At 47.6% G+C, this 17,905-nt stretch overlaps 1 protein-coding gene across 2 annotated transcripts in view; it reads left to right on the top strand.

Moving 5' to 3' along the window:
• RERE (arginine-glutamic acid dipeptide repeats) overlaps positions 1-17,905 on the top strand; it is a 106,668-nt gene that overhangs the window by 1,973 nt on the left and 86,790 nt on the right. For both annotated transcript variants that reach the window (XM_059487490.1, XM_059487489.1), the window contains exon 2: positions 6,829-6,899. In XM_059487490.1, coding sequence (XP_059343473.1) covers positions 6,829-6,899 — 71 coding nt within the window. The remainder of the gene's footprint in view (positions 1-6,828; positions 6,900-17,905) is intronic.

Below are 17,905 nucleotides of genomic sequence, written 5' to 3'. Positions count from 1 at the left end.
TCTGGCCTTTAAGGAGGGGAAATCCTTTCCAATAATTTGATTCTTTCTCTTAAGTGCTCTCATCTGACATGGATGAAAGTTCAAGGTCTGCATTTCTTGGTTAAAATCTCATTCTGTGTTTACCCCATTGCTGTAGAGTACTTAATCCAGCACTTAATTCTGCTTTTTTCCCTGTGCTGAGCTCAGCAGCTGTATTGGAGTAATAGCAAATAAACTGTGAATAAACAGATAATCAAGATCATTGAGTTTTTTTCAAGGGAAAGGTTTCACTGTATTGTTACCATGTAAATACTGCTCTTATTAATTTGCATAGATATAATGAATGCTGCACAGCTTTAAATAATGTATTAAAAAGAATTGAGTAGGGCTTAGACAACACTGTGCAATTAATCTTCTCTACTTTGCTGGAAATCACACAGGCCTGGCCTAAAAGCTTGTTGGCCCAGTTCCCCATCTGTCCTCTCAGTCTCCACACCCTCCCTCCCATTTCCTTCCAAATCTGCTCTCTGGGGTTTTCCTCCTTCTTTCCCTTGCAGTTCTCACCTTGCTGTTGTCACACTGCCTGTTGGAGTAGCATTAATTTCTGTTGCACAAATTCAAATTTGCTTTAGGCTGCCTTAGCCCAGGGAGATGCCAATGAAAGAGAGTTGTGTTAAAGCAGAGTTATTTTTTTTCTCCTCTTGGATTTCAGTTAGATCATTTAATGCTGATTTTCCTTCCATTTCCCATGCAGACTGATCCCTTCCATGTCCCTGGCTTCTGCCAAAATCCACTCAGGAAGGGCTGGGATTGAATTGAAGCCACAGGATCAGTGCTGAGGACGTTGTGGTGCTGTGGTGGCACCTGGAGTGCTGGGTTAAATCTGGTTGGGAGCCTGGCAGAGCAGGTGACTGTCACCTGCACTGGGGACAGCACTGCTTGCTCTGCCTACGTAGAGCCATTTAAAGGGATCTGCAGGAATTAAAGGGATTTGTGGGGCTCTGTTCCTGCGGTGACATCAGTGGCTGCACAAACAGCCCTTCAGCAGGGGCTGAGGCAGGGGAAATGCTGGAATGCCTGCAGGAGCCAGGCAGGGGAGGGCAGCTGCTCATCAGTGTCACAAAAGTCTGATTTTCCTCCTCTGGACACGTCTGTGCCCGGGGCTGTGCTCTGTGTCTGACCAGCAAGGGGAAGGGAGGGGTCACTAGCAGGGAAATGGGAAATGCTGTCATTTATTCTCCTTGAGGATAGGCAAATAAAGCCCATCCCCGTGTTGGTGAGGTGTGTCACACTTTAGGGGAGCTAAGGAGCCACTTTGGTGTTTGTGGTGGGCTTGGGAGCAGCAGTTTTCTCTCTGAGCTCTCCTGGTGTGCTTGAGGCTGTTCAGAATAAATCAGTGATGTCCTGCAGTCCTGTGGTGCAGTTTTGGTGCTGTTTGTCCCTCTGTCCCCCACACTGGCCATGAAGAGCTTTGGGACAGGTGGGATTTCCCAGGGGGATTTGTGGGACATCACTGAGGGCAAGTCTGGCACCTCCAGCAAAGTTTTCCTGTGGCCCTAAAAGGGCAGGAAAAGCCTGTTAGGGGTGGCACGCGTGCAGCAAAGCTTATCTGTGCTAGAGGAGGAGTTTCAGACTAACTGGTTATTTAATGAATTTCTTTTATCAGCCTGGATTCTTGTTCCCACCCCTCCTCCCTTTTCATGTGTTTAATTGAAAAAACAACTCCAAGGCAGGAGGAGCCCTGGCAGGAGGTGAGGGCTGAGCAGCCACAGGGTCTTTGCTGGCAGTGGGGCATTTCTGGGGCACAGCTTGGTGTGAAAAGGTGTTTATTTGTACAGATCTGGTCATGAAGCATGTGTGGGTGCACCTTGCAAGGAGAGCTGTGCAGTGTTGTGGACATGCTTGAAAAGTGCAGGAAAATAATTGCTGTGGGAAATGATGTAGCTGGGGGCCTGAGCTGCAGAACAGTTGCTTTTATGAAATTGGGAACTGCAGAGTACAATTAGCTGTCATTAATTTTGTTGAATAGAAATATGTTCCATTTATTGTACAATCAGGAGCCAGGCTTGAATGAGTTTAAATAGATGAAATCTAAATTATACTGACAGTCCATTAAACAGCAGCAAAACCCCTTAAAGAAAATGGATTCACTATGATACCGGTTTATAATAAAATCATTTGCCAAATAAGAGCTATAGTCCAGGCACTGGGAATACTCCTGTGAGCTTCAAATGAACACAGTAAATTGGTTGAGCCATTTATTGCAGAGAGGGCTCCAGCTCCTGTTCCCTGACAAGGAGCCAGCAGTGCTGCCTGAAATCTGCTCAGCAGGAAGAGCCACTGAAGGATCAGCCTGGCAAATGGTGTGTTGTGAGCCTCGTGGGGAGGAGAGGCTTGCACAGCCCCTGCCTGTGAGTGAGGATAAATATCTCCTGCCTGTGAGTGGGGATAAATATCTCCTGCCTGTGAGTGGGGATAAACAGCTCCTGCCTGTGAGTGGGGATAAATATCTCCTGCCTGTGAGTGGGGATGCACAGCCCCTACCTGTGAGTGGGGATAAACAGCTCCTGCCTGTGAGTGGGGATAAACAGCCCCTACCTGTGAGTGGGGATAAACAGCTCCTGCCTGTGAGTGAGGATAAATATCTCCTACCTGTGAGTGGGAATGCACAGCTCCTGCCTGTGAGTGGGGATAAATATCTCCTGCCTGTGAGTGGGGATGCTGCTGGAGCCCCAGCATGGATTTGGCATTGCCACCCCCTTGGCTGCCTTGGGGGTTTGTCTCTGAGCCCCTTCCCATGCATTGCTGTGCTGCAGGTTTGGCACTGAGCACTTCCCATGCATTGCTGTGCTGCAGGTTTGGCACTGAGCCCCTTCCCATGCATTGCTGTGCTGCAGGTTTGGCACTGAGCACTTCCCATGCATTGCTGTGCTGCAGGTTTGGCACTGAGCCCCTTCCCATGCATTGCTGTGCTGCAGGTTTGGCACTGAGCACTTCCCATGCATTGCTGCTGCTGCTGCTGCAGGTTTGGCACTGAGCACTTCCCATGCATTGCTGCTGCTGCAGGTTTGTCTCAGTGCTGACCTTTGTGTGCAAGGCTTTGGCACTTCTCCTGAGCCTGGGGTGCAGGCAAGTTCACATTTCAGCCTTTAAACTCACTGAGTGCTGTAAATGTTGATTCTGATCCTTTGGGAGGTACCTCTTGCTCATTAGTGATCTGTGGCTGCTGGCACCCTGCTCCTGATCACATTTAACTGTTCTGGGGGTGCTGGCATTAACCCTATTCACATTTAACTGTTCTGGGGGTGCTGGCATTAACCCTATTCACATTTAACTGTTCTGGGGGTGTTGGTATTTAACCCTATTCACATTCAACTGTTCTGGGGGTACTGAGGGGGGCTGATATTAACCCTATTCACATTCAACTGTTCTGGGGGTGCTGAGGGTGCTGGTATTTAACCCTAATCACATTTAACTGTTCTGGGGGTGCTCAGGGGTGCTGACATTTAACCTGGAGCACCTGGGAGGGTCCTGGCCTCCCACTGGCTCTGGCTCAGAGCAGTTTCTGCAGGAGGGGCCAGGTCAGGGACTGGCACAAGGCTCTGGGACCACTGAGCCTTTTCATTTCAGGCACCAGGATGAGGAATGTAAATACTCCTTAATTCAGGAGTGTAAACATCATTCAACTGCTGCTTCCACAGCTTGAGTTCAGGGTTTGTACATGTCTGTACACACGTGCAGAGTGACCTGTGGCTGGTGAGGCTGATGGGGAGGGATTGTGGATAATTCCTTGACAAAGGCTTTCCAGGAATATCCTCCCTGTGGAAGTGTGTGCTGTGCACAGAGCCCGTGGCTTTGTTCCTTGGATGATGGAAGTGTTGACTCATTAGGTGAAACATGAAAGGATTTAATTGTGAGGATGGTTGCTACAAAACCTGCAGCGTTTAGGCTGCTAAAGGTTCAGAAAATGGAGCTGGTTGGGGTGATTTCCAAGAGAATTTTTACATCCATGCATTGAAGCTCTAATTTAAAAGCAGCTTTTAGTGTGGGAATATGAATGTAACCCTTCAGAAGTAGGGCACATCTGGTGAGGATCACAAGCCCAAAGGCAGAATGATTCTGTGCCATGTGTCAGGGAGATGCTGCAGCTCCAGTGGGACGTTTGACACGAGATAGGGCAGTGAGCAATGCACTCCTGGCTCAGGCTGGCAGGGACTGCAGGGGCTCTGCAGGGCACTCAGCATTTCCTCACTCTGTTCTGCAAAGCTCATGGAAAACCCTTTTGTTTTTATTTTTATTCTTGTTAATTTCCTTTCAGAGCATTTGCTGTTTTGTCATTGCTAAACTCAGTGACTGAACACATCAGATGTTGAACTTGTCTGAGTTTTGGGTGGCTGTTGTGAGTGCCTCTGTAAACATTCTCCTTTTCTTGAGGGGCATCTTCTGAGTTCCTGCCATCCCCAGCATTGCTGTGCACCTGGATAAACTTGTTTTTCTTATCTGCCTGGCCCCTGGTGCTTTGGAGCCCTGTAACTGGATGTCATCATTGTTTTGGGCTTGGCAGGCAGCCAGCAGAGCCTCCCTCGGTGCAGCCCAGAGTGAGATTTTATCCACAGGAGATGCCACAGCCCCTCGCCGTGTGCCAGCGTCTCGCAGGGCTGCTGGCTGTGCCTGCTGCCTGATGGAACCCTGGGAAACGAGCCTTGCACAGCCCGCATAGCAAAAATAAAATCAAGATCTTGCGAGTTGTGGTGCTGCGTGTGTGGAACCTCACTCACTGCTGGAGGAGCAGGGTGTGCATGGATGGCCCAGCTGGTCCTGAGCAGGGACTGCAGCCTTGGCCAAGTGCACTGGGAATGCCAGGAAATGTGGGATAAAGCTGGGATAACCAGGGATGCTGGGATGTGCTGGAATTGCTGGATTAATTCCTGATAACCAGGAAATCTGGGATAACCAGGGCTGCAGGGATGCTGGGATGTGCTGGAATTGCTGGATTAATTCCTGATAACCAGGAAATCTGGGATAACCAGGGCTGCGGGGATGCTGGGATGTGCTGGAATTGCTGGATTAATTCCTGATAACCAGGGCTGCAGGAATGCTGGGATGTGCTGGAATTGCTGGATTAATTCCTGATAACCAGGAAATCTGGGATAACCAGGGCTGCAGGGATGCTGGGATGTGCTGGAATTGCTGGATTAATTCCTGATAACCAGGAAATCTGGGATAACCAGGGCTGCAGGGATGCTGGGATGTGCTGGAATTGCTGGATTAATTCCTGATAACCAGGAAATCTGGGATAACCAGGGCTGCTGGGATGCTGGGATGTGCTGGAATTGTGCAGCAATTCCTGATAACCAGGGCTGCGGGGATGCTGGGATATGGAGGAATTGCTGGATTAATTCCTGATAACCAGGAAATCTGGGATAACCAGGGCTGCTGGGATGTGCTGGAATTGCTGGATTAATTCCTGATAACCAGGAAATCTGGGATAACCAGGGCTGCAGGGATGCTGGGATGTGCTGGAATTGCTGGATTAATTCCTGATAACCAGGAAATCTGGGATAACCAGGGCTGCAGGGATGCTGGGATGTGCTGGAATTGCTGGATTAATTCCTGATAACCAGGGCTGCAGGAATGCTGGGATGTGCTGGAATTGCTGGATTAATTCCTGATAACCAGGAAATCTGGGATAACCAGGGCTGCAGGGATGCTGGGATGTGCTGGAATTGTGCAGCAATTCCTGATAACCAGGGCTGCGGGGATGCTGGGATATGGAGGAATTGCTGGATTAATTCCTGATAACCAGGAAATCTGGGATAACCAGGGCTGCTGGGATGTGCTGGAATTGCTGGATTAATTCCTGATAACCAGGAAATCTGGGATAACCAGGGCTGTGGGGATGCTGGGATGTGCTGGAATTGCTGGAGCTCCCAAATGAGCTGGATTTGAAATGTGCCTTATAAAACTCAGAGGTTTTGGAGGTTTTCTGTAGAAACCCAGAAAAGCCCATGGAAAATCCCTGCCAGGACAGCGGTGTTTGTTGTCCCTGCTGTGTTTGGAGCAGCAGCTCCTTATCTGTGTGTCACAGGGGTCGCCAGGACGTTCCCTTCGATGTTTGCTTGGCTTTGGGGTTGGCATCTCTCTGTTTAGCAAGCTGTGTGCGAGCTTGCTGAGCTCCAAGGTCAGGATCATTAATCAGGCACTTCTCTCCCATCCGTGCTGTGTTTTCATTCCGAGGGCACTGCTTTTGTTGTAGTTATTGCCAAGACTGTTTTGAGCACAACAGACCTTATGTTAGAGCAGCCTTGGAGAGCGCGGTTGTCAAAAGCAAACAGAAATAATTACTGTGTTTCTGTCTTGTCAAATGCAATTCGAGAAAGCGCAGGCCTTCCCTGAGGTAAATCTAATTTAAGTTTGCTGTGTTTCATCTGTGATTGGTTGCCTTGGTTTTCTTCGCAATTAGAAGAGAAAATATGTTGTTGCTCGGTTCTTAATGGCGAGCTGACCACGAAAAATCTGATTACTTTCCTCTCTTGTCTTGGTCTGGTTCACAGGCTGTGACCTGGTCATTGTTATTAACTCAATCCAGAGTGGTCTTTAAATTCCTTTTTGTTTTCCTAGCAAAATGTCTATTCAAATCAAAGTTAATTTTGATGCAGTTAATTCCCTTATTTATCATCATAAATAGTTCCTATTTTTAGATCACACTCAGCATAAATTACACAATATGCAAATGCAATGGTGGTTCTTTCAGAGTTTAAGCTGTATTTGAATTTATCCTGTTGTTATGCTGTTTCTTGGAGGCACAGAAGTTAATGCCCATTATTGTAAAATCTTGTGTTTTCAAAGATTGCGTTTATATTGAAAGCCGCCGGCCGAACACGCCCTATTTCATCTGCAGCATTCAAGACTTCAAACTGGTAAGGAACATTTTCAGCTCTCCTCCTTTCCCCTGCCCCAGGCTCCAGGGTGGGGATATTCCTTAGCCTGGATCCCTTCCTGCAGCTCTGAGTGAGGCTTTACCCTCTGAACCCAGAGCTGGTTTTTGTTAAACCCCAGCTCTGTCTTTGGGGCAGCCCCAGCAGCTCGGGCTGAGATCCCTGGCGTGTTCAGCTGAACACAAACCTGAGCTTTGAGTTGTGTTGTGGGCAAGTTGGGGCTCAGGAAGGGCAGTTTGGCTGTGCCTTGTCCAGCACAGCTCTGGGGTGAGGCAGAGCCCTGGCAGCCTGTGCATCTCTGCTGCCCGTGGGCAGGGGGACGCCCACCAGGGTGGCCAGTTCAGTGGGGAGAAACAGAAAATAACACGGAAGGACTGTTAGCACTTCATTCCCTAGCAGTGAGCGTCAGGGAGCTGAGCAGGAACTCATCAGAGCAGGGTTTGCCCCTTTCTGTGTGACTGCAGCCCTGGAGGTCCAGCCTGTCCCCCGTCCCCCTCCCAGAGGTGCCCAAATCTCCTGCTCACAGCCAGGGCACAGGCTTGGCACCTGGCACAGTTCTGTGGGCAGGAGATTTGGACACCTCTGGGAGTTTGTTTCTGCTGCTCCTCATTGCTGTATTGAGTCCTGAGCAGATAATAAACTCTCCTTATCAATGTATTGTCCACAGCCATAGATCACCCAGGCTGCTGCTATCAGAATAAACCTTCCTTCATTCCTTCCAGGCTTTTCCAGTTATTCTGTGAGAATTTGGGGTGTTCCTCAGTGCTGCTGTCCTGCCGGTGCTTGGCACCCGTGGGTTTGTTCCCTCTTTGCTCCCCCTGTTTTTGGGGAGTCCCTGGGTTTGCAGAGCCCTGGGCCCTTTGGGTCTGCCCGGTTCCAGTGCTGTGGGTGCTGCTGAGCTGCAGGAATTGCTCAGGAGGTGAACAAAAGCTGCAGCCTCTGGGGCTGGGCCACTCATTCCAGCTCAGGGAATTGCAGCTTTAGTACCTTTGGGTGGTTTGGAAGTGGTTTCTCTTCACTCTTGTTTTCAGCACACAAAGGACTTGGCACCAGGGCTGCTGGCAATTGTGCATAATTTTTGACATGGAAACAGTGTCTCTGTTCTATGTTTACTTTTGCCTGCTCAGAGTTCTCGAATTTCTCTGTTAATTTAATTTTTCTCACTGACATAGGCATACAAGGAACTTGTATAAATAACAAAACCAAAACCCTCTTGATGCTGATTATACCAGCAAAACGAAATCCCCAGTGTGTGTGTGGCTGCTGATTTTCCTGTTGGGGAGAGGGAGGATGAGCAGTGGAAAGGACACTTGATTTCTCTTCTGGTGTGAGATACCAACAGCAAAACAGCCTTGTTTTGCCTTCAGCTAAATATGTCAAGTGAAGCAGGAAAGTTAAAGTCAACAGCTTTGAAATGTCGCCCACTAATTAAATACATTATGTGTTGGTTGTCACAAAATAAAAGTTTCTGGCTGAGTGTGTGAGCCTTACCTTATGCTTCCCCTGTGCTAGGTGCAGTGTGAGGACAGGAATTATGGGGGTGTTTTACTGATAAAACAGGAACATAAAGTTACATTTAATAAAATGAGGGGGAGTTACAGATGACCCAGCGAAAATCAGGATGTCCTTGCTGCACCAGGATCGCTGTGGTGGTTCAGGTTTTGTTTGGAATTTTGCAGAGCTTTGTGGAGTTCTCTGGGAATCCTCTGGTTTATTTCTGCCCTCCAGCACTGAAATGTGTGAGTGTTGGCTGGTACCAGTGCAGTTTCCTTTTCCTGTCCTCACAGAAGGATGGGGTGGCAGGGCAGGTGAGGAGGTATCATATCCATAAATGCTTTTCTTTGTTGGCTTCACTTCACCAGTGGGAATTATTGAGCTTAAAACATTTTAAGAGTGAAATTGCTGTTGTCTCTCTGAAGAGTATGTGATAGTTGTCTGGATTTTTAAAAAAAGGCAGTGGATGATTTTTTTTCTCTGCTGATTGGGTTATTCTGTGCTGTCTGTGTCCCAGAACATTTTATTAATCTCTTTTTGGTGCTAGTTCATTTTCTTTGGATTAATGCTATCCTCTTTCAGGATTCAAGACCAGATTATTCTTGAGGACTTTGATTAGGAGCAAGCTGTGGTGAGGCAGGATTCAATCTGAGTTTGGTCTATTGCCTTACATGTTTTTATTGGTTATCAGCTCCCCTTCATTGCTGGTATTCAATATTTGCTCTCCCTCCTCTCGGGGCAGCTGAGCCAGTGCTTGGGTTCAAATGGTCCCCTGGAAATCTGGATTATGCAAGGTCAAGATTGGCTTTAAAGCAACTTTCCTACCTTGTTTTTCCCTTGGGGAGCACTTCTTTCCCAGTTTAAGCCTGTCCTATCCAGCTTACAGTGTCAGTTACTTTAAAAATATTGTTTTTAAAAAAGGGAAACAGCAAAATGTAATTGGGAAGGTGGAGAAGGCCTGTGAAGGGGCAGAGAAGTGTGACTTTATACTTTGCTGGCATTGCCTGCTGAGCAGCTTTAAGGAGGAAAATGTTGTTTTGAGGATGGTGAGAGTGGGATCCTTAGCTTGGGATTCAGGCTTTGCTTGCTCTGGGTGTTTTTGTTCCAGAACAATCTTACAGCTTGGGCTTTAAATTACACAAGCAAATCAATAAAATGGAACAGTAAATGCTCTGCTGCATTAAAAAAACATAAGTTTCTCTGATTATTTTTTCCTGTGGAAAACGTTCAGGTTGTTTACATCAGGAATTGTCTCCTGGATGTCAATCTGCTCGTTTCCCTTCACTCTGCAGCAGCACCAGTGCATTTTGAACAGTGCAGTTGTTCCCACAGCAGCCTGCTGCTGTCAGAAATGCCCATTTCCTATTCATCAGCAGCTTAGGGAAGCATGCTTTCCTTCATTCTCATTTGGCACGAGTCAAACACGTTAAAAACCCACAGGCTTGACAAAGTGTTCCTTAAATGCTCTGTGGGGCTGCAGATGCCTGCTCAGAGCCCAGGCAGCAGAGCGGGGCTGGCACCAGAGTGGCACCTGGAATTCCTGGGGGAAATGGCCAAGGGTCTGCTCTGCCAGCCCTGTGTGCCCTTCACACCCCGCACCTTCTGCTGCTTCCTTCCACCCCAAAAGGAAACAAGTCCTCCTGTCCAAAATTCTCTTTCAGTTGGACAGTGCTGTGTTTTGAGAGTGGAAATTCTCACTGAATTTCCTTTCAGATCAGGCCATTTGAAAAAACAGATTTGTATTTTCTTCAGGCTGAGGGTATGGCTTCAGAGCTAAAGGGTTTTTTTAATCAAATAGTAGTATTTAATGTGTTTCTTTTGTAGTTTACAGTGATTGTAATACAAAGAATTATAAACAGTGAAATTTCCTTTTATCTCTTTGTTTGTGGTTAGCAAGTCCTAAAATTCTGTCCATTCTCTTTATCTTAATTAAAATGTTGATTGTGATTACTTCTGGCTGATGAAAACGCACAATTAAAACTCGGCTGAGTGACTGGTGTGAGAAAATCCAATAAATGTGCAGAAATCCAGTTCCTGTGTGCACCCAGTTGGTTAAGGGACACTTTATAACCCCACACCCCAGATACAGAAATTAAACCTGATTGAGGGAGCATGCTGTGATGGGGAATCCAGCAGGAATATCCCAGTGAATCCGTCAGGATCTCAGCAAAGCTCTGTGTGCACAGGGGAAGGGTCCCCAGCTCTCCTGTCCCTGTGAAGCTGCCTCAGAGTGGTTGTGAGCAGTAAAACCCTGCAGTGTTGCTTACAGCATTGTTTTATCCCAATCAAAGTGTCTTCCTCACCTGAATAGCCAGCTGTTGGCTTTAAATATATGATGCAACAGCAGTAATTACATTTCAGATATGAATGTATTAATTATGTAGTGCCTGTAAACCCATGCGGATCCAGCTTTGATTAAGGCTCAATTTAAATATCAAAAGTAGTGCAGAGCCATGTCTGTGGGAAAAAAAAAAAAAAAAAGGGCTTTATCTGCTGCAGAGATCAGAGTGGGAGAAGTTCACTGAATTTTGGTGTTTGGGAGAGGGGCAGGAGCACAAGGTGGGATTGCCTGGGAGCTGAGCTGGGCCAGGGAGGCTCTGCTGGTTTGGGAATGGTCCTGGAGCTCAGGTGAGTTCTGTGCTGGTTTGGGAATGTTCTGGAACAGCTCAGGTGAGCTCTGTGCTGGTTTGGGAATGTTCTGGAACAGCTCAGGTGAGCTCTGCTGGTTTGGGTGAGCTCAGGTGGCTCTGCTGGTTTGGGAAGGACCCTGCAGCAGCTCAGGTGAGCTCTGGTGGGTGTGCTGCTTTGGGAATGGTTTGGGAATGGTTGTGGGTGAGCTCAGGTGAGCTCTGATGGTTTGGGAATGGTCCTGGAGCAGCTCAGGTGAGCTCTGGTGGGTGTGCTGCTTTGGGAATGGTTTGGGAATGGTCCTGGAACAGCTCAGGTGAGCTCTGCTGGTTTGGGAATGGTCCTGGAGCAGCTCAGGTGAGCTCTGTGCTGGTTTGGGAATGGTCCTGGAGCAGCTCAGGTGAGCTCTGGTGGGTGTGCTGCTTTGGGAATGGTTTGGAAATGGTTGTGGGTGAGCTCAGGTGAGCTCTGATGGTTTGGGAATGGTCCTGGAGCAGCTCAGGTGAGCTCTGGTGGGTGTGCTGCTTTGGGAATGGTTTGGGAATGGTCCCGGGTGAGCTCAGGTGAGCTCTGGTGGGTGTGCTGCTTTGGGAATGGTTTGGGAATGGTCCTGGAGCAGCTCAGGTGAGCTCTGATGGTTTGGGTGAGCTCAGGTGGCCCTGCTGGCAGCAGCAGCCCCCGCTCAGCCAGGAGAGGAAGGGGACACAGGCACAGCAGCCCTGGCACTCTCAGCCAAGCAGCTGGTGTGCATTTCCCTGGCACAGCAGGTGCAGGTGAAGGCAGAGGAGGAGCAGGAAGAAGCAGAGGCACGGGGTGAGTGAGTGAGCAGTGCCAGAGCAGAGGCAGCTGCTGCAGGCTCTGTGGGAGCTGAGAGCAGCTCATTGCTGCAATTACACTCATTTATTTCTGCATTCCTCCAAACGCAGCAGAGCTGCAGACCTGCCCTCCCATCCTGCCGTTCAGACCTTTCCTGGTGCGAGTTTCCAGCTTGGATAAATGAGCCCAAATTGCCTTTTTAAGGTTTTCCTGTGTTCCACAGGGACCCAGAACACCACCAGCAGATGGATTTCAGCAGCCTGTTTGTGCTTTCTGCATCCTGCCTTAATTTGATGTCACATTTAAAATGCTAATGGCCACACTCTGAATGGGAGCATCGGAGGGAAACTTTACACCGGGAAAACGCTGAATTTGCCACACAAAAGGAAACGTTATTAATTGTGCTGCAGTTGCCCTTTGTGCCTGTGTGTTTACTTGATTGAAGCATCTTGACTGTGGAGCTTTCTCCTTGAAGCCTGATTTGAATGGAGTGTACAGCTGGATTGCCCCAGGGCCTTGTAACAATTTATAGTCTGCATGGAAAGGCAGAAGTGCATAAAAAGACAGTTGTGAAATGCTGCTAGTGCCCTGTAATAGAAAATCTGGCTGTGATGACCTTGGCTGCCTGGGCCCCTGGGACCGCTTTGCTCCCATCCCAAGGATTAGAAAATGGAAAGGATTGCACCTCACCTGGAATAAAGGAGGGGGAAAATCACAAGAAATTTGGTTTTTCCAAATTATATAGTTCATGCTTCCTCCCCTTTGGCATTCCTCCTGCATATGGCCTTGCATTTTAGCAAACATGTTAAATTTACATCTGTTATTCTCTGCACTGTTACAGGAGCTGGGGTTTTTGCCTGCAAATATCTGGGTGAGGTTTCTGTAGCCACAAGCATTTATGTATTTAAAAGCCTCATTTTGTTTGCAGATGAATTGATGTTCTGTTCCTGAACTGCAGCTGAATTAATTTGTGGCAAATTTTTCCTGGCCAGTTCCGAGGCAGCGTGACCTTTCCTTTTTGGTGTGGAAAAAATGCTGATTAATACAGATTTTTTTTTTTCCCCCTGCTTCTCCACATCCATCGCTATTTCTAAGGCCAAAAAAAGGCAAAAAAAGATTTTCTGCTTCCTCCAGATCACTGCTAAACCTTTCCAAGGCGAGGTTGGACTGAGCTTGGAGCAGCTCACAGTGATGTGAAGGGCCAGAGCAGCCTTGCTGATGGGAGCCAGACAAATGAGGCCTTTGAAGGGACACTGAATTATTTAAAATCAAAAATTTAGCCTGCAAATGAGATCGGCTTTTATGTGTAACGTGCGGCAGATGGAGGTGCTGCAGTGGGGCAGCGTGGGGTGGGAGTGAGGGGGGCAATGTGGGTGCAGACAGGGATGGAGGTGACACTTGGGGATTGCAGGGCTGCTCAGTGATTAAATCCTCTGATGCTGTCACTGAGCCGTGAGGCTGCAGATAACATCCTCTGCCTGTGCTGGAAACAAGAATCAATACAAACTCCTTGACAGGGGCTAAATTATTAAATAGAGCCTTCCTTACAATGTTTCATTATCTGGGATTTACCTCAGCTGGTGATTTGTCAGCAGCACAGGGAGATTTGCTGGGTGTTTTGTATTAAAATCATTCCAGATGCATATGAATCCATTTTGATAATTCCCCTCCTTTTTACAATGCTTCTCTGTGTATTTTTTTTTTTTTTTGGTCGCTATTACCCAGATGCCACTTTGAATTCTCACACAGATCCTAAGCTGTGCTGCACAGTGAGGTTTGGGCTTGTCACATCTGTGTAAAAATAAATCCTTTTTGTGTGGCAGGCTGTTGTCTAAGTGCTGCTTTCAGCTGTTAAATTAGCAGGGGATTTGCAGTGTCTCTCAGGTGAGCCTCAGAGCTGAGGCACGGGGCTGCTCTGTGGATTTATGGGCGCTGGGGTTTCACTGGACTCGGCTGAAATATGGAGCAACATCCTTTTATTCTGTTGTACATCTTGGGAAGGAAGCAGGAGCAGGATCATCCATTCTAAGCTGCTAACCCAGCAGATTTTGGTGCTCAGGGCTGTGTGGAGATGCTGTGTTCAGACCTGGCTCAGATGTGCCATTTCATCAGTGCCATTATTTTGTCAATTAACCAATATTTAACATTTCTGTGGGATTTTGGGGTTGTTTTTCTGGTAGCCTTGGCAGGGTAATGCACCAGTGCAAGTGAATGAATTCCTCCAGAGCTGCAGAGTTATGTCACAATTCCACCATGGTCCTTTGCTCGTGTTTGGGGGTGTAAAGCAGATGGCAGCATTGTTCACAGGGAGGATTAACAGCTGGAAGTTAAGGCTATATGTGTGTTTTTGAGGGCTCAAATCCAGCTCTGCCTCCATTCCTTCCATATGGCCTGGATCTCTGCAATCCAACCCTTACAATTTAGGGACTACATAAAAAAAACCCCAAACAAATATACAAAACACCAAAACAAACAAAAACCCCCACAGAATAATCCACAGGGGGTTGTTTTGATTTCTTTTTTTCCTTTTTAATGTGATTGCCCTGTTAGTTTTTGCCCCAGTTGGCATCCAGCAGTTGGAATTCTCATGGCTGGCTTGTTGGCACAGGAGCAGTGGAGGATTATTCCCCCAGGAAAGGTTCCTGGGCTGTTTCCCTGGGCTGATATTTGTAATTTCAGTAAGCCTTTTGTCATGGCATCATGTCTTCAGCACCTTTAGCTTTCTATTTTACCTCTCTCCTGCCTTGTTTCCTCCCCCTTACCCAAGGTAAACCTGTTTCCTACACCTGTGCTGAGATAATTGAGTGCTAAATAAATCATTGTGTGCCAGCTGGAAAATACCCAGAAAAAAAATGTTATCTCTGGCTTTTAGGGGGAAAAAAAAAGTATCAAATTGTACATTAGCTGGGTTTTATGTAGCAAGAGAAAATGGAGTTAGGATAAATGTAGCCATGTCCTCTGGTGTTGAATAGTGAGAGCATCTGTCATGTTTAATAATGCTTCTGACCTTTAGGATTATTGAAGTCGAAATTTCCTCTCTGGTCATTTGGGGCTCCTTGAGCACTGTCAGATTTCTTGTGGCTCTGCTCAGCCTCCAAAGGCACGTTGTTGTGCTTGCTGAGCTGCTGAGGGTAATTCATTACGGGAATTTGTTTTCCTGCTTTCCGAAGGGTTTCCTTGAGGGATGTGAAATGTCACTGGGTTCCAGAGGGGGTCCCAGCCCCAGGGATGTGCTGGGATGGCTCTGTGGGGCGGGGGTGATGCTGCTATTGCTGCTGTGGGATAAAGGCACAGCCCGAGAGGGACAGAGGAGCACGGAGGGGAAAGGTGTGGATGCTCTCTGAGCACCTGCTCTGTGCCTGCGGGGCAGGAAAGGCACAATCTCCCTTTTTTGGGTACCTGAGGGGCAGGAAAGGTAAAATCTCCCCTTTTTGAGTACCTGTTCTGTGCCTGAGGGGCAGGAAAGGTAAAATCTCCCCTTTTTGAGTACCTGAGTGGCAGGAAAGGCAGAATCTCCCTTTTTGGGTACCTGTTCTGTGCCTGAGTGGCAGGAAAAGCAAAATCTCCCTTTTTTGAGTATCTGAGTGGCAGGAAAGGCAAAATCTCCCTTTTTTGAGTGGCAGGAAAGGCAAAATCTCCCTTTTTTTGGGTACGTGAGTGGCAAGAAAGGTAAAATCTCCCTTTTTTGAGTGCCTGTTCTGTGCCTGAGTGGCAGGAAAGGCAGAATCTTCTTTTTGGAGTACCTGAGTGGCAGGAAAGGCAGAATATCCCCTTTTTGGGTACCTGAGTGGCAGGAAAGGTAAAATCTCCCTCTTTTGAGTACCTGCTCTGTGCCTGAGTGGCAGGAAAGGCAGAATCTCCTTTTTGGGTACCTGTTCTGTGCCTGAGTGGCAGGAAAAGCAAAATCTCCCTTTTTTTGAGTATCTGAGTGGCAGGAAATGCAGAATCTCCCTTTTTTGAGTGCCTGAGTGGCAGGAAAGGCAAAATCTCCCTTTTTTTGGGTACGTGAGTGGCAGGAAAGGTACAATCTCCCTTTTACTCAGCAGGGACTGATGGAGCCACTTAGGGAAACCCTTCAGTCAGCTCCACCTTGTGCCTGGCAGAGCTTCAGAGCCTCTCAGGCCGGGTTTGTCCCCTGGTGTCACCTCTGGGGACGGGTCCCTGCCTGGCACTCGCAGCCAGGGCTGTGATGGATCTGCATCTTTGACGCTGCAATCACTGAACACCAATCCATGGAGAATTTGGACTTGTAGTTTTGATTAAAGTGATTGATTTTTAAAGCAGCCTCAGTTCGTTTTGGGCCATTAGAGGGTATTTGAAAGGAAAATAACTCTTTAATTAAATTAGAAGTGTGTAAGCATCCTGCTCTGCTTTCTAAGCAGAACTTCTGGGGGTTTTTAAATCATATTCCCTTCAGTTGGTTGTTGGCACATTTTAAGGTTAAAAGCGATGCAAAATTATTAAGACCAAGAAACCTGTGCTGAGCAACTCTTAAACTTCAAATGAAGTTTTTCCTTTGGGAAAACACCCAGGTTGTGTTGTTGTGTAAAGCAATTCTTGTCCACCCACCTGGATGTGATATTAATATACCCCACGGAAGGAATGCTGTGTAAACAGCAAAGTGCTTCCCTTTTATTTGTAAAACATCCTTTTCAGACTACAAACACGTCTAAAAGGTTCAGTTTATGGGGAGAATCACATAAGTAAGATAAAAGAATGTGTATGTTTCAGTGCTGTGCAATAGAAAGAGATAATTTATGCTCTGTATCTGCGATTAGTGACCCGAGGCTGTTGAACTTCCTCTTTATGGATTGGGAAAATGCTGTGACAGTTTTCAAGGGAATTGCTCTCTTTGAGTTTAAAGAGATGAAAATGGCTCTGCTAACAAGGACCAGCTTCAGCGGGTGCTTTCATATTCCTCGTGTTTAAAAAAAAAAGGGAGGCAAGAAAAGCAAAGGCAATTGGGTGCTTTGATATGTGTGACCCCAGAGGCTGCAGCAGCAGCAGCAGGGGGATGGCAGCAGGGCTGCAGGAGCTGTGCTGGGGAGATTTGTGCAGTGCCTGTGGCTGAGAGGATGGAAAGGGTGTTTTCAGGAGGGGAGATGCCATTTGGTGCCAGTTTTCCTGTTCTGGGGGGTTCTGGTGCTTCCCATGTTGATATTGCCAAACCCAGGAATTGCCTCTGTCTGTGCTGGGCTCTTGATCCAGGGTGCTGAGCACCAGCCTGGGCTGGGATTTAGGGCTGCCCTCCCTCAGCTGGGGCAAATTTGGGAGGAAATTCCTGAAAAGTGCCCCCTGATTTCAGGTGGGGCTCTGCTGCACCCTCAGAACACGAACTCTGGGAGGTTTGAGCTGCTTTGGGCCTTTCAGCTGCAAAATTCCATTAACTGTGGTGAAATATCACCCTCAGTCTCTGATCTGGAGGTGATTAAAGCAAGGGGCTGTTTGTTACCAAAGACTGGGCCAGGAAAACAAACAGCTGGGAGCACATCTGGAGCAGGGCTGCGATTGCAGCAGGCGCAGTAAATATTGAAATTGGAGCCGATGCTGCCTCCCATTGCAGATGGATTTCTCCTGTGCTCCTTGGGAAGCACTTGTGGGACGAGTGCTGCAGTTTGCACCAGTTCAAGTGCTGGGAAATGCCTTTGGATTTGTCAGTGCTGCTGGTGCCAGTGCATGAATATTTCATTGCACTCTTCCAAGGAACTGAGCACTCAGGGAGCTCTGGGGCTTTTGGGGGCAGGTTCCCAGGGAGATGGCACAGCCAGAGCTGCAGACAGGTGGAATGTGGGCTTCAGTATTGATCCAAGGGCTTCTCCCCCTAACCTGTGTGTCACAGAGAGGCAGAGCTCCTCATTGGATTGCACAATGTCCAGCACTCCCATTTCCCCAAAGACAGGCAGTTTGCAGAACCAAGTTCATGCAAGTGTTAAAGCCTTTCTGAGAAGATTCTGTTCGGTGAAAGGAAGCTGATGTAAATCATGAGCTCTCTAAACCATCAAACCATGTTTTTTACAAATTCTCCGAATGACTTCTGGTCATTTTTCTGC

Source organism: Ammospiza nelsoni, chromosome 22 (genome assembly GCF_027579445.1).
Source record: "Ammospiza nelsoni isolate bAmmNel1 chromosome 22, bAmmNel1.pri, whole genome shotgun sequence".
Classification (NCBI taxonomy): domain Eukaryota; kingdom Metazoa; phylum Chordata; class Aves; order Passeriformes; family Passerellidae; genus Ammospiza; species Ammospiza nelsoni.
Note: the sequence above shows the minus strand (reverse complement) of the source record. Positions and strands in the feature narration are given on the sequence as shown.